At 30.7% G+C, this 24,650-nt stretch overlaps 1 protein-coding gene across 1 annotated transcript in view; it reads left to right on the top strand.

Annotated features, from left to right (window-relative positions):
• LOC118187953 (uncharacterized) overlaps positions 1-24,650 on the top strand; it is a 562,718-nt gene that overhangs the window by 443,139 nt on the left and 94,929 nt on the right. Inside the window, exons 2-3 of the mRNA XM_085807592.1 lie at positions 20,498-20,599; positions 23,675-23,772. Of these exons, the coding sequence (XP_085663718.1) occupies positions 20,498-20,599; positions 23,675-23,772 (200 nt within the window). The remainder of the gene's footprint in view (positions 1-20,497; positions 20,600-23,674; positions 23,773-24,650) is intronic.

Genomic DNA, 24,650 nt, shown 5'->3' with positions numbered 1-24,650 from the left:
AAGCACCGATGTCGATGTAGTCCGTCTTCAAAACCTTTCAGCTTTTGCTTAGTAACTATCGTTACGATTAGTATCCATTTAATAAAGGAAATTATCATTGTAATTTTTTTTATTATTATCATTATTATTAGGAATGCCTTTTTCTCTAAAACTATAGAAGAGTTTAATGTAGAAGTAGTAACATTGTAGAAGAGTTTAATGTATCTCTGAAACTGTAGAAGAGTCTACTATGGTAGAAGAATTTTGAGAAATCCAGGTGCGAAACTGGTGGAAGTTTACGATGTTTTGATCTATGCTTCTAACTTAATATTAGAAGTTATCCATTGCTATTTTCAGCTAAAACACAAATTTTCGAAAATTTTACAGCTACAGGTATCTAACCATATGTTAAAAACTGATAATTCTGAATGGGAGGAAATAACTATGTTGCTTTTTTTAAGCTTTGAAATGAAGCGGAGCTTAAATCATTGTTGACCGGAGTTTACGGATTGATGTTCCAATGAGATGAATAGTCTTGAAATTCTTTGTTTGAGAATATGAAGGAAGCAATTACTTTGATAACAGATTTTCCTTCTGTAGATTTATATATAATTCACGGTTAATAGATCTGATATTTGTATCAGCCGGTGAATGCAGAATTAGGTTAGAACACAAGATTTTTATTCCAAGTATGCAAAGTGCATTTAAGTAAAACTAAAAAATTGGCTGATTAAATTAAATTACTTTCGATATTCACTAAATATTGTAATGATTTTGAAAAATTTCTAATGTTCCATTTTAGGTTGAGAAATATCTGTTTTTTTCGCTTTCATCAGCACTAAACTATTGTAAGATAATGTGAAAAAGTCTCAGACAGCTGAGAATTTATCCAGTAAATTAGATTGTAGGTCTTATTTGTATATTATATATGTATGTCATTTAACTAGCTTATTAGTTTTATAGCCTGGGTTATAAATATAGCACAAAATAAATAGAGTATTTATGCAAAGCCAAAAATTTTTAATCATGTTCGGTTTTAAATTTTTCACACCCAAAATTTTTCTGTTAATTCTGTTTTGAAAATTTTTACAATATTCGTTGCATTCATTATTAAGGTGCTACTTGAATTATATTTAGCGTTGCCATAAGTATTAAAATTTTCTTTTATTAAGTTTTTTAGCATTCATAAAGTTTTTATACCGTAATTCAAGTTAGACTGTATTATTTGTAACAAGCTTCTCTTACGTGCGCAGTATCTAAACGATAATCTTATTAAGAAATCTTATTTAAATTATATAACTTAATTATATAACGTCAGAAATCTTTCATGGAAATTAAAATGAATGATGTCAAGCTTAATTGACCAGTGTGCCTACTATTATCTATCATTTGCATGACGTAGCATGGTATTGCACTATACGTGACGGCACAATTCACAGTTTTGTGCTGACTTGGTGTAGACTTAGGGAAAGGTCATCATTCTGCTCTTGTTTACGAACTCAAATTGCTCACGCCTTATGAAGCATTAAATCATTTCTTAATAATATAATGCCAGTAGTACATTTTCAAGAAAGCCGTGTATGGATCACATGCTCACATTTTAAAAACGAGATCACATGCTCACATTTTAAAAACGAGTAAAAAAAGTGTACTTATTGTCTTTTTTCTTCATTATGATAAAAGAAGATGCTTGAAGTAACTTCTCGAATTTGAAAGGAATAAATTATTCAAATAATTTAATCGAAGCGTTGGGGATAATCAAGAACTTTCTATCTTATAGTGCAATGTAACAATATGGAACTAATGCTTCAAAACAGTTTCCATAAAGCTATGTTTTCACAGAAATTCCATACGATAAAATACAGTTCATAATCATCATCGTAGTTTCGATTGAAACGGGAAGACGTGAGAATTACTTATACAGAGAAATGGTATTTTATATTGTGTATACTTTTAAGTATTATAATTAATATTTAAAATATCATGGCTAAAATTATAAAATATTTTTGAAATCAATTTATTTAGAAGTAGAAACTGTATCTTGGAAATCATTGTGAGAATAAATGTAGTGATATTAGGGAAAACATTTAATCGTGCTTCATATTACAGCTTCGCTTATGCGTGAATAAGTACGTACTTAAAATAATTATAATATATGTTTTTAAAATATTCTTGAAAGATGTAAGTCCCCTAATACCTTTTTAGAATATTTCATGAATTCGTTTTTAATGACTTCTGTTGTAGCATTTACAGTGCGAGTTAAATAACAAAATAATTTAAGAATTAGAACTATGGTAAATCAAGGAAACTTCAAATAACTGCATAAAAAAGTTATTCGGAAAAATTAAGAGATTCAAGATAAGAAATGTGTTATTAGTCTGTCAAGGAATTTTTAATGTCTATAAAATAATTTTTAGTGCATAACACCTTTTATTTTATCATGTTATTGTGTATCTTAACTGCTTTCGTATGCACCATGCATAAAAAATTTACATTTATCCTTCCTAAGAGGAATGGCTGAATGCTGCTAAATGCTGCGAACTCAAATTCTGTCTCTAATCCGTGGCTCGAAGTTCTTGAAATACGAAAAAATATAAAGGCAAATTGTATTTAATAATTTAAATGCTACAGATGCATCCCAACGTGAGATTTAATGATTAGCAGTTTTAACGAATATTTGACTTTTCCTTTAAAATCAGTATCAAGGTTAAATGTAATAATGTAATAATATAAGGTATTTCTCCCGCCTTCTTAGCAAGCCTTCGTTGTGTAGTGGTCAGCACGCCGGGCGCGTATTCCAGAGGTCCGTGATTCAATTCTCATCTGGGGAGTTGCTCATTTTTGATCTCTCTTGCTTCTAATTAACCTAATAGACTCTACAGTGACGACCGAAATAAAAGGGTGGCGGATGATGATTCTCCACACCCAGGATTTGGCGATTGGGTCCTCTAAACCACAGTCGCCCTTTAAAAGGGAGATTATATAAAGCCCGCCTTCTTAGCATGCTTTTGTAGTGTAGTGGTCAGCACGTTTGGCGCGTATTCCAGAAGTCCGTGGTTCGATTCCCGGCGAAGGCGTTGCTCATTTTTCACTTCTTCCTGTTTCACAAATAACCTAATGACTCTGCATTTTATTAATTTTAAAATTCATATTTTGTTTAATATTAAGTACAAACAACGGCGGTTTTTCTCAGGGCTACTCGTATGAGTCATATTTATTGATTAAAATTTTGTTTATTCTGTTTGCCTCAAACAACTAGGTCAACAAGTTTTCGGCTTAAATTCTACGTGCTAAAGCATTGGAACTTGACAACAGTCATTTTATGTGACCTCTATTTAGTGAGCAGAGTGGGCGAGACGTTAGAATCAAAGAAGGGCGGAATAAGGAATTGGGGTCAATCACTACAATTCTTCGCCTACCTTTGACTCAAGATTAGTTAAAAGGTATATAGAGACCTAAATACATGTCCAGGCGTTTGCTGTGACCGTATATCTAAATTATCTACGTGGGTTGCAATCAAATCTCTGGTTCGCTGTCCCGGAATTGCAACTCAATCAACCACAGTTGAGCACTGAGCTCAATTCCGAAGAGACGGTAATTGATATTCAGTTTTGCAATGGGCGGATGCTTCAGCGTAAGGTTAATGCTATAATGAACTGCAACCAGAATTCTTTATTGTAAAGACGCTGCTCAAAAGCATTATGTAAATGCTATTAATAATCTTTAACGCACTTTATTTTCTTCTAGTGTTATAGGACAGATTTTCAACTGGATTCTTTTAACACTTGAAAAGTAAGAACATAATTATTGTTATGACGATTTAAACTTCTTCCTCTCATTTTCTTTACTTAGTGATTAATTTCTTTTTAACAAATATAAGAGTATATCTTTTAGAACTACAAAATAGACATAAAGGTCAGTAATCCAGGAAAAACATAAAATAAAATCTTTGAAGAAGACAGACTCTCTCCACAAGTACCCTCCACGGAGTCATTCATAGTGCTTGCTGAGATCTGTACTCCGAAATTCTGGGCTATGACGATATAAAATACTCAGGGCTTAGGTTCCTGCAACCTATGGGTGTGTACCACGTATCCACGTCACACGTGAGAAAATCCAGGGAATGCCCATGAAACCAACTCGTTCGCCTAGAATCGAACTCACGTAGAATTCTCCTTATTTAAAGTTATTCTAATTAGAATTTACTTTGTTTTTTTCTTGCTTTGAAGAAGGGCAAGAATTTTAGTTAAACTATTATAATTAAAGTACATTGAAAGGGTTCATCGGCTAATTCTAGATACAGAAAAGCAAGGATTTTTGTAGAAGAGAGATTTCCATTGATTTCATTGTTCCTCCCCCCGACGAAGTACCACTAAAGTTAATTTAATTCCTCTTCTGTTTTTGGTGATATTTCTTTAACTTTCATTAATTTTTTTAAATGGGGTTTTGCTTGTTTGAAAAGTTTTGGTTTTGACATTTTTAAAATTCTTCGTTGCATTTATAAGATTATTTGAAATTTATTAACTATGAATTTAAATTTTTGGTCTTTCTGAAATATTAGTTCTAAATTTCTTACTTTATGTCTTTAATTATATATATGTCTGTGTGGGTTCTTTAGTTTCAAAATCACAATTCATGTTCAAACAAAACACATTTAATAAAACATTAATACATCTATAATATAATTCATCTATTAATACAGCATCTATATCATCTTGCATCTATGAAACAACATCTTACATCTCCTCTCAAAAAAGAAAGTGGCGAGAGTTCTATCAATTCCACTCGTGCAGTCAACAGCTAAAATTTAGACAGCGCGCGAGGGAAAATATTCAGCTATGGATTTAAAATCCCACATTCGGCCTTCCTGCTATGCGTCGACCTCGACGACATTATTCTACTCTTGACATCATAAATCATTGGTCATCTTACATCATCGTTGTCTTCGGTAAAATAACCATCATCAAGAATAAGCCGAAACCTGAAAAGAAATGCAAAGGGAAAGGGGAAGATTGTGTGCTAAGGACAATATTGAAAGGAAACATCTTAATTGTCCTTCATCTTTGCAACAATAACATCTTCAACAGTCCCTTCTAGTATTCAGAAAATTTCATCTGAAATGAAAAATATCTTCAATCTTTAACATTTTCGAAAATTTCATTTCATCTTAACATTAACTGAAAGTCATTATTAGGTGAAAAATCACAGTTCCGTTATCAGTTGTATCACTCCAAGTTAAAACGTCATAATCAGTATTATATTATACATCTTCTTCTACTTGAGTCCATTGTTTTATGTATTCAGCGCATGTACTTGTTTTAGTGGGTCCTTCATGATCTCCTTCTTTTACAGCATCATAGGAGTCATTATTCTTTACTTTGATAACCTTATACGGGCCTAAATACTCTGATTTTAACTTAATGTTTGATCCAAGTTGCGTTCTTTTGATTGCTACTAAATCATTAATTTTATAACATTTTGAAGAACGTTTTCGAAAGTTAAATCATTTCTTATTTTCTTCTTGTATCTTAAACATTTGTTTATTCGCATCTTTTCGGAGCTCTTCTCGGTAAGTTTCAAAACTATTTTGAATTTCTGCGTCAATTATTTCTTTACTGTTTTCTTTTCCAGAAGTATAATCTGTATCTGCTTGAAAATTAGAAGCCTTCTGTTTGCTTAGTTCAGATATAAAATTAATTGCTGATATTGCTTTAGAAAATCTTCTTTTGGAGACAGAAGATTCTTCAAGGAAAGATTTACGCCTCTTATATGACGTTGTCTTATGTTTAGTTGATTTGTATGTTGATGTTGAAGTCGCGCTAGATGGTGTTGAAACAGCATCAGCACCACATAGGTCTCCATAATGTTCCCAATCATCAGCATTAAGAATTTCTCGCAACTGACGAAAGTCTTCGTGAGTGATACACACTTTTCTTTCCAAAGATCTAGCATCCAAATCCATTTGTAAAATAGTTTTTTCCTGTTTTAGTTCTTCTTTACCTATAATTGGTAAACGTCTGGGTCTCAAAGAAATAGGTTGGTCATCTTTTAAAATAACATGCATTTCGGTATTAGTAGATTTTGCTTGTGTTCTTTTAGGTTTTCCAGGCATACCAGGATCCAGTTCTTTGGCTGGAAATTTGACTTGCTGTTTACTCTTTCTTACTGTTGATATTCCTGTTTCACCAGAATTATCTTCAAATTCTGAATTCTTTCTTTTTCTAGAACATTTTGGCCCTGAAGTGGGTTTTTTGGTGTCATTAATTCTTTCATTACTCTTTTTGACTTGCTGAACATTCTTAGGTGGGTTTTTTTTCTTCCTTTAGGAATGGAGTTCTTCTCATCTACATTTTGTAATTTTCCTTGTCCACGTTTAACATCACTTTACTCTTCCTGAGACACTTCTTCCTTTAATTCATCTAAAGCAGCATCTGTTTCTTGTATAGGGTTATCAGTTCTATTAAGAATATATCTTTGAATTAAGTGTTTAACTTCCGACCTATATGCTTTATTAATATCCGAACAATTATCTAATCTATTTTCTTGATTAACACTTATATACATTAAATTCGATTCATTTTCGTCTTCCTTTTCATCTTCTGCTACTTTCATAGATATGCCGTTCTTGTTTATAATAATTTCCATTTGCGAAAGCAATTCATTTCCAATAACAGCATTTTCTTTCATTGTTCCTTGAGGCACAACATAAATATTTGATTTAATTTCACAATCATCGATTCGTATGGAACCTTTAAAATAACCAATAGGTTTTACTTTATTGTTACTAAAGCCTACTAGAATCAAACTGGAAGAAATAATATTAGGTGAACCAATTATTTTATAAATATTTTCCGATAGTATATTTATATCACTTCCTGTATCAATCAGAGCTTTTATTTCTACATTATCTATCGATACAATTTTATGCATGTCATTTAACCGCTTGTTTACAAATATATGATTCACTCTGGCAGGATCTTTTATATTCGTCTTTTTTTTTTATACATTCTGCGGCTACGTGTCCAAATAAATTACAACGAAAGCATTTTTTTCCCTTGCTCTTATTTTTGCAAAATTTCTCCTCGTGACCAAGATTTCCGCAGTTATAACAACGAATATTTGTTTTTATTTTACTTTCAAAATGGTCGCTTCTGGTTTTAGAATTAGGCTTAACGGATTTATTTTTATCATTACCTAATTTAATTTTTTCATATATCTTAAGCTTTTCCTGAAATTCTGCCAACGTTTTACAACCATAAAGAATAGCTTTATTAAATGTAGAATCATTTATACCATTAAAAACATATTCCATTAAAGCGGCGTTTTCAATATTGCCTTTAGAATACATACTTTTAATTAACAAAAAATATTCATATAGGGATTCTTTTTCCTGCATTTTACGTTTTGATAATAATTCATGTAACTGAGCAGAGTTATACTGAACACCATATTCATTTATTAATAAAGCCTTAAGTGCATTCCACGAATTAATTTTCGTTTCGCTTTCAGTAAATAATTCTGCTTTACCAGTTACAGATCTTTTGGCAAATATCAGTTCCTGTAATTCATTTAGTTTTAACAAATTAGATACATCCTCAAAGTTTTCAATAAATTTGTCAACCGAATTATACGGATTACCATCAAATTTAGAAATCAAGCTTTCAATATCAATAAAATTTATATACATATTTGGAAACTGTGAAAATGGAAATTGAACTGACGACTTACTAATATTTTGTTTTACCTCATGATCTTCATCAATAACAGCAAAAGAAGAGTCGTTGAAAATTCGAGCAGTTGATGCATCGATTTCACTATTAACAGAAATATTCCTCCTTTCATCCAATATTGCTTCATATTCCTCTATTTGTTGCTTGTAATTTGATCCCACTTCTGACACCAATTTTGTGGGTTCTTTAGTTTCAAAATCACAATTCATGTTCAAGCAAAACACATTTAATAAAACATTAATACATCTATAATATAATTCATCTATTAATAGAGCATCTATAAAACAACATCTTACATCTCCTCTCAAAAAAGAAAGTGGCGAGAGTTCTATCAATTTCACTCTTGCAGTCAACAGCTAAAATTTAGACAGCGCGCGAGGAAAAATATTCAGCTATGGATTTAAAATCCCACATTTATATATATCAGATTTTTATAATCTTTCTCGGATCACCCAGAATTTTATTCAACAAAGCATAAAAAAAGAAAAAAAAAAACTAAAATATTTTTTCAAGAAACGTAAACATAAACGAAGTTGTTACACATATCATAATATCTCTCCAAGGGGCTTGGTGCTATGAGGTAATGCAGCGGGTTTCTGAACCATACACTGAACAAAGAAATAAAGCCGAAATTACGTTTAAAATAACTAAATGCTGCAATTATGCATAAAACGCAGTTAACTAATAATTACTGCTGTACAAATTCTACATGGCTTGGTACTAAATTGACTGCAGTTGCTAGCGCGTTTTTAAGTTATGATTTTTTAACTTACTCATTTAATTAATTTATTTTTCATTTTAACATTACCCATAGATACAAAATTTGTCTGTAAAGAAGATCCACCTATTCCTTCCATCTACGGAGCTGTGTGAATAAATGAGGATATTAAGAAGAGCAACAGTTAATTATAATTGTTGCTCTTATTAATCTCTTTCATGTTAATTATAACGTTAATTATAATTCACGTTAATAATAACGTGATATAAATGATATACCACTGTTACGCATGATAAGATACTGTTACGCATATATGTTTAAAGTTACGCATGCTAAAGGAAAAGGAAAAAGGTCAATGTGTTTAATCCTTCTTGTTTAATTTAATTAATTGAGAAGATATTTCTGTAGAACTGCATGAGATGAATCCAACCTAAGACGAACATTAATGCACAACTTTACTCTTAACCTTCCTGTCTTTCCTTTTTCCCTCTGCCTTAAATTTTTGACGTAAGCTTTGTTAAACAAAAATTTGTAAAATAAAAAGAACATAAGAGAAATTTGAGGGTTACAGGAAGTGTTCTCCTTAATAACTAGCCTAGTAACCTTCAGCTGGTTGCATATCGAGAGAATTATTTATTTTGCTTTCTTGTTAATTAATTCTCATTAACAACTTTACTTATCTCCCTTATCAGGGACCTTGAACTTACAGGAGAGTATAACGGTTAAATTATAAAAAAATGCGAAATGGGTAAAATGATAAATTCTGCTTTAAGTATTTTAAATCTCTTAGAAAGACGTTATCTGAAAAGAGTTAAGTCTTTCTAAGAGTATAAAAGAAATCTCATTAAATAATGTAATGTATTCAGAGGAGAGAGCAATGAGCAAAATAGTTAGCATTTATATCTATATATTTGATTAGTGCATACGCATCAACTGATCACGAAGGCTGATGTAATTTAATTGATGATCAATATTTAAATGTTTTACTTCTTATATCTTAAAGTTCAATATATATATTCTGGATCAGCTTTTACAAAAATGAAATTTCGGTTGGTACAATATTCATTTCATATCGAACGTTTTTCGAATTTTTGATACTGTTTTTATTGACGTCATATTCGCGAGAAATTTGCATGGCAAAAAGGGAGTACCAACATTTTAGAGCCTATTTCGTTGTTTTATTTCAGGATGTTATTCGTACGCGGAATAATGTTTCATTTATTTTTGTAAAGTAATTCTAAAAGAATTTGAAAATTAATAATATTCATTTATTTTTAAACATTAGAAACTTCATCTGAAAAATACGGTATAAAAGAGATTTTAAATACATTTTAATTGCAATGCTCATATTATATAATATGGGGTCGCAAATATCATACTCTACCTGTACTTGCAAAATATACTTATTAGAGCATGGACTGAAAATGAATGTTGGAAAGTTTTCCAATTGTTCAGTGAGTTGCCCCAGTGTGTATATTAAGATGTGGTACATTTTTATTTGCTCAGTTTAGACAAAAATGTTAAGGTTGTAATGAATTTGTGATTTAATGTATACCTATTTGCCTTGTAAATTATCGTATTTTTACTTCTTTTTTCTTAAATATTCTCACAAATGTATGTATATATCAGAATACGTTTGTTAAAGATACGTTAATTAGATATTATTAAACACATATTATATTGCTACGTCGTACCACGGAAAATTTTATCTGTCCAGTTCCAGATTTTGTATTTAACCCATGAAGCCTTATTTTAATGTAATCATTTAGAAAAACATTATATATTAATATTCGCTTAGAAATTTCGTATTCGGTTAAACTATTACAGCGGATGCTGTCCTGATTCTGTATATTAACTCAAGTTCTCAGGACTGCTATTCCTTCTAACTGCTTTGGAAATCCTGAAGGGGAACAGGGAGCTTACACAAGCTATATTCGTTTGTGCGTGGAATAGACAACACAAGTACGAAGGGTTAACGTTACACTTTATTTCTCACAGCGACCAACACTTTTTGTTCTAAAATATATAAAATAAGAAATATTCAAATAACTAATTTAATTAGATAAGAATTAAACTTAAATTCTGTACAGAGACTCTTAACGCGAAGATTGGCCTTTTATTACTACGTGCCTAGTGAGCGAAATGCAAAATGCTACAATACGTCTCGTATATCAGCAGGAACTAAGTTCTGGGCTTAAAGGCAGACATTAACTGATTGAAAAGCACGCGCTTAGCAGGACAGCTGGGAAGCACTTCTTTTCTCTTGGCTAGAAGACACTTCTTAAATACCTATACAGTTTGCAAACTCATTAACATAAAAATTCTTCTCGCGCTTATTCTGGCCGAAAATGGAAAATAAGAGAGGATAGCAAAGTTTAAAATAAAACAAACTTTAGTAAAACTTAAAATCCTTATAAAGTGTCCTTTAGACACTATTAGACTGACAGGAAAATTGTAATTTCGGGTTAAATATTACAAGGAAGTCTTAAAAAGGATTTAAATAACCTTTTTTTTAAGTTTGAAATGAACCGAAGGCACAATTTATGAATAAAACAAAACTCTGCCACTTGCAAGTATTTAAAATAACAAAACTGAAATTTTAAATTGAAAAGTATCATAGTCAGAGACTACATAAACTGGCCTACCTAAGCTGGCTCAAAACTTTAATAGCGCAAGTAACTTCGGCTAGCGAAATGGCCAAACTCAGAATATTAAAAAACAGAGCTGGGTCCTAGAAAATTAAGCTGGCAGCCCGCTGTCAAAAAGTATATATCTAAAATTTTTAAAAGTCTGGATTTAAATATTCTGTAAGCTTATTTGAATTCTGAAGAGGGCTAGTGGAAACGATAAGTTATAGTAAAGTTTAAATCATAAAACTTGGTTAATTAACATAAAATACCTTGCAAAAGTAAGTATCAATTAAGCCTGTCTTCATTTGGCGTTCGTTGTGGAAAAGGATAAAGAAATTTTGTATGTGAATTTGTCATTTTTTAAATTCGGAAAAAGAAAGTAATTCAGTATAAAATTTGGACAAATATAGATGAAAATATCTCTGACTGCAGTTTCGTTGGAACTAGTACAATATTGTTAAAACGTTATTGTTACGATACACATAGTAGAAGGTATAGTGCTTCAAGTACAAGTTGGAATGCTTGGTCAAAAAATGAGAAAGAGCTCTGAGCAAATTATTTTTCACTTCCGACTGGAATAGAGTAGAATCTATGTGATTAACTAGATGATCATGCAGAAAGTTATGATGTGCCTTCCATTTCGCTCCTACCGCAGGCATGGATAAACCTGGTCCGAGAACCATTTCAGTTTTTTCAACGTAGCATTCCAACTTGCACTTTAATTTGTACTGTATTAATCGTAACAGCAACGCTTTGAAAATGTTGGCCTAGTTCAAAAGAAACTGCAATCAGTCACATTTTCATCTTTATTTTTGCTCATTTTTACACTGAATTAATTTTTGTTTCTTTCAACCTGCACTAAGTTATGTTCTACAAGTTTCTCAATTTTGTTAATTTTTGCTGACTAAAAACATATAACACCACGAAACTAAAATTGTTTTATTAAAGAAATTCTAAAACGATGGCTAATTATGAGTATTCTGGAGTAGTATCTTTACATATATCATATGAATTTAATCATGTTTAACGTTATGTCTGTAAGATTATAATGAATGAATGAATCCTACGAGAACTAAATTAATCTTTCGAATTCATAACGAAAAGTAATATAAATTACGTTAATTACGGTGTTTTTCATTTTAATCATAATCGCCATAAGTTAAAGACATTTGTTGAGAAATGCTGGACATTTCACCGGAAAGCGAGTACTAGATCACTCTAGCGATGGGAGTGAAGTCTTAACTACTGCAGTCCACAGAAATGTCAGTTGAAATCTTTGCGAAATCCTATGACGAGATTCTTCAAAAGAAAACTTCTATGAACAGATTTTCATGCTGAACGCGTTTTTCTTTCCACTGGACAGAGACGTCATATTTTTGTGACAGCTGTACTATGCCGCTCAAAATTTCTGAAGAATATTTTTGCAGTATCTGGCTTTTTTGTAGATATGTTGTGTTATCCTTTATAGTGATATTTTCAAACTGTCCGCTTGCTAAAACTAGTTTCGAAAACTAAATTATTCAAAGCGGAAATGGTATCAGACCTTGAATTCATTGCAGATATAAACCTAATGTCAATTAATAGCATTTGGTGTATGCACTCACTTTAAATAAGATATTTTTCAATCTTGAACTATTCGAATCCTTTTAGCACTATCTCGATTATGCCTTAATAAAGCATAGGGGCAGCATGCTAACAAATTAAAACTATGCTAGGCAAAGAAAAGTAACACACATTGCTAAGGTACTGATTTATATAACTTTGTGATAGTATAGAAATATAATATTAGAAGCTTTTGCATTAAAATGTTATGCTGTCTAAAACAGAAGCAGTCATTATATGCTGCCGTAACGTTTCGCAGTTCTTTTAATTATTAATAACATTTTGCTGCACCTAAAAAAAGCTCGAATATACACATATTCTTATACCGGTAATAATTTATATAAAATCTCTATGAAACCTCGACTAAACAATGCATCCCAGATATATTCAAATAACAGCAAATACTTCAAACCTCGCTATATGTAAGTATCGGGTTGATCAAGAAATGAAACATAAATTAAGACAGAAAACAACTATTGTTGTTTACCTTCATTAGCTAATGTAGTATTCATTACTATTATGACCTCTGCCGATCTTTAAGTCAATGTTTCAATACCTTTCTTTTCCTAGGCGTAATGCAGATTGTTTATTAGTTAAGCTTTATATCAAATTATATAAGGGATGATAATTACATCTATGCATTAACAACTTATTTTTCTTACAGTTTGAAATGAATCACGCATTTTAATATTTAATTACATGCAGAATAAAACCTTTGTTGGAAGGAGTACCGGTTTGTCTGTTAGTCGTGTCTTCTTTTTGAGCTCATCCACTTTGCGTAATATGATCAAAAGGAATATTTTTCTCATTTCCAGTCAAAATGCGCCTTAGGAAAGGTTCAATTTCAAGTCTTTTAAGTAGTGAAGTGCAAATAAATACCAGCTGTTAACGGCTTCAACTATTTGAGTGGAACCCAAATATCATAATGAGAAAACGTTCTTATTCATTTCAATGATTTGTTGCTATTTATTGTTCAGAGTGAAGCCTATTAACTATTTCTTTACTTGTTCACTTGTGTGTGTTAGTATCTTCATTTCATCCACCTCCATCTTTCTCAGTCATCAAGTGGAGGTTGTTTTTAAGATTTAAATTTCTAATTTAAAACTTTTTAAACCACCCTTGACATTCATGACAGCATCTGGCTGTACTTGAAAACTATTCGGACTAACTGTTGCAGGTTTTGCATGCAGACGAAATTCATAAATCATGCTATGAAAAATATGATCTTAGTATATCACATCGTTTAACCTATGACTAAAATTTATGAAAGTTAATGCATTACACATCGGAAAGCGAGAGCAGGATTTTGATATGAACTCAGGATTATATTAATTATCAGGATCATAATAATTTATAAACATCTCCGTTGAAAAATCTTTATACTATATTGCTGTACGCTGCAGTCTCGACAAACCCAGTTTCTGTATTACCTTCTGATCACTCTAATAACAGCAACAGATTTCTAATCATTCCATAAACTGAACAAATGTATGCTTAAATTCTTATTTTATTTTAGTATACCCTTCTGTCCCAAACATTTGCAGTAATGTCAGAGAGTTCGTTAGCATGTTCTCTATAAAATAATGTGATAGCATTTAGTACAGGGTAGTTCATGTTGCAATGCAAACGGGGTTAAAGCACCTTTTCAACCATTCACAACGATGTCGCATTTTGAGCAAGGGAGCTTGAGTTCTGTTTATCAGAAACGGGGCTTTGTAGTCCACAATCAGCGTATTTGTAAAAATGTCTCAATATTTGACAGTTCAGGCAGAGAGAAGTGAAACGCTCTGTTTATATCACTTTAAATACTAAGTTTGTGTCTTACCCTCGGACCCGTCCCTCAGGGATACTCCCCATCGAAATTGAGTGCGGAACTGAGGTAAATCGCATTGTCACCTGAAAGGTGCTCAAGGCTGTTGCCAACGACAGGCGTATTCTAGCGCTCCTAGCCACGAGGAGTTAGGTGGGCTTGAGCTGGCAACGTCAGACAAGTGATCATAAACAACAACAATATTTTACATTAAACCATTATGTAATATTTTTTTATTTTTCCAGTTTTTAAATGTTGACATTCATTTATGCTTTGTCTGAGACTAAATCAATTTGAATCTTGAAAAAACATGTGTTGAAATATCTATAACATTCTGTTAAGTAAATAAATATTAAACTAGTAATAATAACTCATGAAGCTTGTAAAAAAAGTATCTGTTAACAGAATATATGAAAAACAGTGAAGAAAAACATCTCATGTAGAGAATTAAGTAAAGAGAGTTTTATGAGATAAAGGATTCAAAGTTTGTCACTGTATTTACCACAAACTCTTTACAATAAATTAGACAGCTGTCCAAGAATAGCACTTTCCAGAACAGCCTAAAGGCAGCTGGATTTAGAACATTATGTTTGTTTACAGTTTAAGAAGCATCCAGAATTCTCTCAGTGTTATAAAGTTTCAACTTGTTTCAAATTACTTCAAGAAAAACTTATTTGTGAGAGAATATGTTTCCATCTTTAAACTATGAGAAACACAAATCCATTAAGGTGGAAGAGTATTTTTATATTAATTTGACAAAAAAATATATAACTAAAATACACTGCATTTAGTCAATATTAGACTGTGAAATACTTGGTGTCGAAATCAAATATTTTCTGAGAGTAAGCAGAAATACTTTCCTCACTTTTGATGGCATCTTTTTCGTTTTACTATCTTTAAATCAAAGTAAAAATCTCTGAAAATAATGCTTTTAAAATGATATATACTATAGATGGATGTTAAATATAACAGAGCACTCATTAACTGCTTTTAAATACTTTTTTATTTGAAATAAAACTGGTAAGATAGCTTTTTAATATGAAGTTCTAAATGTTTCTTGTATTTTCTCTTTTAAAATTAACTCTAAATACCAGTAGACAAAGACATACTTCTAACTCTTCCCAAATAAATACTAAAAGCAACATTATTCAAGATGATAATGTTATTAGATTTTGAAATAGACGAAAGTAGAAAAGAAAAAAACGAAATTTATGTAGGATGATAGTTAATCGAAATTTTTTAAAACTAATATATAAATATATGCACATAAAGTAACTGTTGCATAAAAATGTTAACTTCTAGTAGAAGCCTGGAGCACAGACACAATGCGCGTTAATGATTTAAAAGCAATTTACTTAACTTTTCATATCTATAAAAATTTCTTTCATGAAAAATAATTGGAGGTTATTTTTATACACAAGAATAACCAAAATTTGTATTTTCATGTTCTTACTTTTTATCTATTTGTTAATAAATTTAAGACATTGACTATATGTTAAATTTCAGTACCCAAACAAGCCTGCTGATCGCTGTCAGGCTAAAGCTTAAGCTATCGAAGCAGGCACATGACTTTGGATACTTACTACCTTTAGGATGAAACTTGTAATGCTTACATTCATTATGTGACCTTTTGGAATCAGTATTTTATAATTTAATAGCATGTCCAGGCGCTCCTGTTCCCTGTCTCTTTGCATTTGGGCAGGACATCGTCTAGTCAAAGGCAGTGACTATAATGCGGCTGCCTAGTACTGTAAGGATTCTTCCGGCTGTTTTACAGGTACTAAATCGGGCTTTTGATGCTTTTTATTTAAAGATGGAACTCGAAACTTTAATCTTATTGCGTGACTTGATGACTTCAGGTTTTCTGCTCGGTTGTCAAACAGGGTAAACCTTAAAAGCTGCTGATATGTTAAGAGCTGCATGAAATTTTACAAAATTTTCTAACACTTGACTATTGTCAGTTAGGTGCTAGTTTTTCCTTAGATCTTGACATAGTTAATTCTCTGATAAAATACGTGGCACTCCATAAGTAAAATAAAATAGTTGATTGGTCCTCGCTTGTCCCAGTAAACAGAGACGGTGAGAGGAGTGAAAGTTATATTTATCTTTGTGGAGACTTATAGTTTACATTTACTTTGATGTTCTGAACACATAAAATATAATATTATATGCTAAAAGATCATTGAAACTAATCTGTTAGGATTTCAAATATTTTCATGTGGTACTGAAGCGAATTTTATGTTTTAGTTTAGGCATTTTCGTGCGTACTGTGGAACGCATTTTATTAAATAATAGTAAATACAGAATATATTGGTTGCGATGAATTTACAATCATTAATTGTATTATAAATGTTTAATTTAAATTTATTTTTAATAGTTAATAATCTTAATATAGAGATAAATATATTGTATTGCTTTTTGTAAAGCTATTTACATAGCCTCATACTGGTATCAGTTTATTTAAACATGTTTGTATAGCTAACATTTTATTAGGACTGTTTTTGTGTCTCTTCACATCGTTGCTTCTAATTACATTAAAAAAAAAACGTACTTGCTTTTCAAATTGCATTAAGATTTGCTAAATCTAGGTAGGCCTGTGAGATGAGTAATCGCAATTTATTGACGCGAAATTAAGATGCATAATGCCGTACTCTCTTTCACAACGTTTCATAGTGTTTCATAAAAAATAAAAAAAGACTTATCTAATTAAAGATAGTGTTATTATAAAAAAAGAAGAAATTATTTACGCCTGTCTATTTCATTACACGTTTTCAAGTAGAATTGTTTAAGTTCCATCCTATCCTATTTTCTGCCTCAGAAATATCTGCAATTTATCGGATAGTTTCAACGCGAACTATAAGCTTATTTTTTATAGTTGTCTTGTTTGCAGCCACTCATTGATTAAACGATTTTGTGTTCATTTCTTTTAAAAGTGGCTTCTATTAGCCTCTTTCAATTCAAAGACCAATATGTCACCCGCACTTCAGGAAGCTCAATTGGTAAAGGACTTTAAATTTTACCATTTTATTCTTTCTCGACGCTAGTTTTTTATTATCATCTCTACTTGAGAGGGAGAATATAAGTCTAGACTTTTTGTATATAAGCTTATTTTCTCAGATCCAGTGCTGCTAATATTAATTAAGTTAGCTGAGTTAATTTAACTATGTCCTTTCTGTAAGTTGCCTAATTTAGTTCCACAGAACTCTAATTATTTTTTCACCTTGATTAAACAGCATTCATTAATTAGTTACTCAGTCCTTTAATGAAAATGTCTCTAATGTTTAATATGCGTATGACACACTGTAGCATAATGTAATAAAGAATTTATTAAAACTTGAATGCTTGTGCTTGTTTATTGATTACAAAACTCACTAATCAAGTAAGACTGCGCATTTGACTGAAATGTCATGTATTTTTCTTTTCATGAAAGGGCTGAAAAATTCGCCAATCATAAGAAATAAATAGAAAAGAAAAATTGGAAATATAATACAAAAATATGTGTACAAATGCAATAAGCGAAATTTCATAAAATCCTCCTAATGCACTCTAACTGATAAAGATGGCAAATAAGTTTTAAAAATAAGAAGTAGGAAATAGGACTTCCTGTAGTTAAAGAAACCGAATGTGGATGAAAAAAAAAAAACATGAGCAGGAAAAGTAACTGTAATGTAGTTGATATTTAAATATTTTATATTGATTCTGATGCTGGAAGTATTAAAACATTTAATGCCCTTCGTACTACTATCTAATTTTAACCGTGTTATGTAATTTTATTAAAATATTATTTTTAAGAAGAAAGTTATTATTATTTTCAAGTAATTTATACCATTACTTGCGTTCTTTACGAAACGTATGTTATTTTCTGTGGTAAACATATGCATGTATTTCCTTTCTGTTTTGTTTCTGTGATTTACCTCACTACTTTGACAATAACATGAGAACAAGTCTACAAATTTTATCGTGGCAACTTCTCTTCTGCTACTACCAAGCCACTCGAGAGGACTTTTGGGCTGACCGCATATTTTAAGTGCAGCAAGAAACTTTCCTGCCGCATAGAAAATATGTACTTACAAACGTTGATATTCATTATGAAACGGTGCTTTCAAATATAGAACAAATTTGCTTGGAAAGTGTTTTTTCTTATATATTCCAATTATCCCATTTTTGGCTGTCACTTTTCCTACAGTTCTTAAGAGCTGTTATTTAATTGTAACATGATCTGAATACAGTTCCCAGTTTTAACATTCAGTGTGATAAAGTATACTATTCTTTTGCGTTTGCAGTAATATTTATAACACTTTAAGACGCATAAATTTTATTTTTGAAACCCTGAGTCTAATTCTTTCACGTTACGAGAATAGACAAGTGGTCAAGCCAGAATTTCTCGTCTATATTTTACACTTTTGTTTGCTTTGTACGGGAAAAACCCTGAGTGTAAATAATTGTTGAGTTTAAATCGAGAGTAAAAGTATGAAGGAACCTAAACAAAAGTCAAGGGGATTATCAGCTCTGGGGAGCTTTTCCTAATTTGAATCATTTTCTTTCATAATAAGAAATAAAGAGAAATACGGGATATGACGGGATCTTTGGGATAAATACGAGAAAAAATAATTATGTAATTTAAATGTGCATAAATCAGGTCCTTTATAACGCTGAAAAGATTTACCGAAAACCAATACTGAAAAAAATTATCTAGTTCACAGAAAAATATTACCAAGGATCTTGTTGAGTCTATTTGCTACTAAATTCAATAATAAAATGCTGCATTTCAATACTCTTTAAACTAAATGATTCGTAATACTTTCTTAGCTTGGAAAAAGGGTTTCTATGAATGATGAAAACAGTGTTAAAGTTTCGCTATAATTATAGGTTGTTGCAGTTTGAATGCTGTGCATGTTATATTTACGAATAAGGTATTTATCTAATGTTATTCGATCATATGGAGCAGAATTATCTCAAAAATCGTTCCTTAACATGAAACACTTTCTGATTTTAAAGTATTTTTCCTTAAACAGAGCATGAAAAATAGTACACCTTATTACATTTTTCTATATTTAATAAGATGTACTACATTTGCAAACACCTTGTGCAAGTTCCATGTTCTTAGCTTCAAAATCATTCATGTTATATGAGTTTTCATAGCTCATTAAAGTTTCTCACTCCCACTGATGTACATATGTAGCTGAGTCCTAAGATTTTAATGTAACAAATCATTGCTGCACAATTACCGTACAGTTGTTGAGAAAATTAATGTAATATTTGGCATATATCTTCTTCATAGACTATTTATGCCAGCACTGCGATGCCAATAAATGGTAAATAACACCAAATCGTTAATAAACCTTTAATAAAGCCCCATTCAGAATTTTATCTTTGTTAGTGAACACAATATAGTTTCTCATGAAATTATTTTTTCATTTTAATCCAAAACAAAGTTTAAAGAAAAAAATTATAAACACATCTTTTCTAATGTAAGCTTTACCTTATTTGTTGAATTTTAATATGTCTATATGTAATACGTCTATATTTTACACTTTTGTTTGCTTTGTACGGGAAAAACCCTGCGTGTAAATATCTATACTGTCATGAAGAGACATCATAAATGGAGTATTTTTAGAAAACGATGGGCATAGTTTATAAGAGTCCGCTTAAATAAATTGTTTACATTTCTCATCGGCTTTCAACTTATGTATTCCCTTTGCAGATTTGCAGATAAGTTTGATATCAGCTGAGAACGGAGTAGCAAATATATTGAAATGCTTCCTCAGATGTTAAATACTGTTTTCTAAGCGCAGTTTTTTGATTGATATACTGTTGCGAAAAGAAATGAAATCTCAACCGTAAATGTTCACTGTACTCTGAGAATCTTCAAAACCGTACGTTCCGGTATACCGCTAACCAGTTTTAAGTATATTTAATATCGATTTCTCACCTGCTTAAATATTGATGATTATAGATTTCCCATTATTTTGCATCATCTTAATATTTTGTTTACTATTTTGAAATCTAACAATATATATTTTTTCAGTTACGTACGATGTAACGTGTTCAGCAAAACTGATGAAAGTTATCATTATGGTCGGAAACAATCAGTCAAGTGTGTTTGTTGAAAACCTCAGAGGATTTAAAGGTAAGCAAAGTTTACAGAAAATATTGAACTCGTTGGTTTTAAAATAAAATTTGTGTTTTAAGCTATTTTAAAGAACTCTTACCAAGAATCGTGTTGTTAAGCAAAGTATCAGATATATTATTTAATAAAACTACCGCATTGTCCCAAATATAAACCGGCCTCGCATACAACTTGACTCTCCGTTTCTGAAGATCATTTGAAAGGATTTGTTATAAGAAAGTTTTATATGTAACAACTTTATTCAGCTAAGGTGCTGCGATAAGATACGTTATTGGTCTAAGTGTCAAATCCCTAATAAATAATTGTAGGTTAGTTTAATTTTATAACGCACAGAGCAAGAGAATTATCTGCCTGAGGCTGGACCTCCGTGAAAGAGTTTCTCAGGTTATTTACGCTTATTATGAAGGCAAATCGCAAGGATCCTCTTTAAACCGAATTTATTATCCACCAGTATTCAGTGGCTTTATCCGCTTGGTCCACAGTGAGTCCTGAGATATATTTAAGTAAATATATTTTCTTTAACATAAAATCTATAGAATAATTTGTAAAATATATTAACATAATTTTTAAATGTTAGACTGTTCTTGTAAAACTAACATATTTGAAATCAAATTTTAGAAGTCATTAAAGGAGAAATAGGCTTTATATTCGGGCCAGTACAGTGTATTGCAGCAGAAAATTATGCTGCATTTTCTGACAATTAAATGATTTTTTATAAAGTACTACTGAAGTGAATGACGTTTCCAAGTTCTTTCATAATGAAAGATTTTAATAATTAATTTACTGTCATTGTTTTCATTTTTACGATGTCTTGGAACTTGGTGATAATCAACATTATGATAAAATATAGAATATTGTTTTTCTTCATACAAATGATGAAAAAATATTCATATATGGATATTTTCATTTCATTTACCTAACAAAAACCAGGAAATTCTATACATGGTTATTTGGACCTTAAGGCCTTTTCCAAAAGCAGTTGGCTCAGTGGAGGAAAAGTTCTCTAGTTCTTTCTTTTCATAATCGTGGCAATACATAAAAACAAGTTTTCGCTTCAAGGCGTTTTATTCAATTGCGAGGAAATAAGATTCATTACCTATTTTGCATTTGAATGATAGAGTGTTTTGAAATCTTTGATAATAGTTTCTTAGTAGAAAATATTGGAAAAGTCCTGTAGTGATTTTACTAAAAGTGTATGAAAAGAGTTTGAAAAAATTTTATAAGGAAGTTACAGGTCATTATTAAAGATCCTTTCTAGCTGTGCTTATATTTAAAAGATGAAAGTATATTTTGAATTTTTTAATAAAATATTCAACTGATACGATATTATTTGCTTTCTATAATATAGTTAGATCCATTATCATTTCATTTCCATATTTGATTAATCATATATTTGAAAAAATATCAGTACACATATTTACATTTTATCCCACATCATTTTCTATCTATGCATATAAAAGTTTGTAACATATGTGTTTGGTTATTAGGGAACGAAGTGAAGGTAGCTAATAATGCATAATGCAGGTAGAATTCCACATGATTTTTAGACATAGGCCTAAAAAAGCAGAAGCTAATTACGGTAGGCAAGTACGAAATCATTTAATAAATACAACTTTTGTAAATAGAAATTATCAAACTTGCCATAATTATTTCAGGAGGTAACTAGATCTGTAAATAAGTAAGCCTTTATTTAAAAAAAAGTAATAATGAAAAATTATCGAGTCTGCAGTCAGTATAAAGTTTTGCTTGCACATCTCTCTTTGATATTTAAGAACATTTTTACTGAATTCCATTAAACCTTAATTATCTCAACTGTTTTAGATGTTTTCAACGCTTTATTTAAATAATCTTTAATAAGATTTTTCTGAAGGGAAGTTAAAAATACCTCTTGTTTTCTGAAGTTAAAAGTCCTAAATGATTTATACTTCTTTCCTTGTATCAATATTTAGCCCAATAGATCTTTATCAAAAACATGAGCAAAAGAAAGAAATGTCAAAACCATTTGATAAATAATATGTAATTCTACAGATGTTTTGTAAATTAGCTACTGAAAACGGATGCATACATTGCTGTAAATATATCAAGAACGCTTAGCATTTATAAATCCTAAGTTCAGGTGTTATATTTCCCCAAATGCAATGACCTAAATAAAAGTACAGTGAAGCCCGCTTATTTGAAACGTCGCTTAACAGAAATGGTAATAAAAATAAATCAGTCATTTTTTTATTATTTTAAGTAATGCAAATCTTTAAATGCATTACAATAAAGATATATAAATGTATTGCAATACAGATATATAAATTCTTAGTAAAATTTATTCTTTTAACAAAATGGCTTTATTCATTAGATGTATTTATTTCGTTACTTTAGAAAACAATAATATAAATATGTTTATTTCTGTATATTTAAAATGAAGCTGAGAACTAGTACATTTTGTAAAATACCCTTAGGTCACATCAATCTAAATATTAAAGCATAAAGAAACCCACAGAATCAAGAAAGAAAATGTGTTTTATAAATATAATCTGCCTTACATTAAACTTCAAATTCTAAACATTGTTTATTAAACTTTAATGTATCTCAAAGATAATATCGATAGCCACTTCAGAACATTGGTAAATTGCCAAAACACAGTATCAGTGAAAAAACATTATGCTTAAAAATTAAATAAAGGAAGCTTATTGTTTGATAACATAGAGAATGATTTAAAAAAACAACTAAATTAAATATTCTGATAAAAGTTATAAAGTTAAAATTGCTTTCAAATTTTAAAGTTTATTTTATCTTGCTTTAGTAGGTATCTTTCAAAGTGGGATCAGTTTAATTCTAAAGAATAAAATGATATTTTTCAATATTTAAGTACTTAAGTTTGTTTTATGACCCATAACGCAAATCAGTTTTAATAGTAAATAATTCTGAAATTTTTATAGCTCACAACGTAACCAAAACATGCTTCAGTAAAGTATCTAAAACCCTTTTAAAGCTTTAAAGAGTATTAAGTTTGAATATTTTTGTTTTATTTCTAAGCTGTATCGTAGTTGTGCTGCGCTGAAGTAATTTTAATTTATGTTACAGGATGTGTACCGAAAACCGTGAAAGGAAAAGCCATAGTTAAATTGCCATTAGACAACTTCCATGAATGTGGAACTACAAGAATGACAAACAAATATACAGTAAGTGGTTCTTCTTCTTTCTCTGTCTCTTTTTGTTCCATTACACATGTAACTATGTATGTCAGGCAATTTGTAAATTATATATAAACACACGAAGAAATGAAAAGACATTATTTGATTTAATACAGCTTTTGTCTCTCAAAATATATTTAAATTTGTACAGAATTAACCGCACATTTACCGGAGTAATTGAGAGGACACGTTTAATGTAAAATGACGGTTTATCAGATGGCAGTTAACAACACAGGAATGAGGAATAATCCACACTATAATTAAAAGAAACATATGTTTGAAAACCTATATTTTTAAGCAGTGTAAGCTGGAAAATAGTTTTCAGAACAAAAGGAGCACTCTGTAAAAATGCAAGAATAAGCATAATTAGAACTAAAGTAACTAAGTGGCTTTAAAGAATATTATCTACAAGAAAAGAAACCTTGAGAAACGTTACTGCGTTCAAACTCGCGTAAAGAAGCCGTTTAGAACAATTATTTTTTACACTGTACAATATTTATTTTGTGGATTACATACAATTAAATTACATCCCAAGTAGCAGAGCAACATCGTAACGACGTTGCAAACTAGTCGCGGATGTCGTCGCAAAAACGTTGCAATATGTCGTCTTTAAGACGCCCAGATGTCCGCGAACATCCACTGCTTTGCAACCGTTGCAAAGACGTCTTTATTACGTTTTTGCAGATAAGGTTTTTGTCGCATAGATGTCGTTATTGCGTCTTTCACAGGTGATATTTTGGTTGTGAAAGCATAGTATCACGACGTCTTAAAGATGCCTAAATGTTCGCAAAATGCCACCTTTTTGAAACAGTTGTGAAAATGTCGTTATTATGTCCTTGTGTTACATATTGATTTATGCAGAAAAA

This window comes from Stegodyphus dumicola, chromosome X1 (assembly GCF_044657685.1).
Source record: "Stegodyphus dumicola isolate Sdum_Otavi_A_Nest chromosome X1, ASM4465768v1".
NCBI lineage: Eukaryota > Metazoa > Arthropoda > Arachnida > Araneae > Eresidae > Stegodyphus > Stegodyphus dumicola.
The sequence above is the reverse complement of the archived record's forward strand: the minus strand, read 5'-3'. Positions and strand labels throughout refer to the sequence as shown.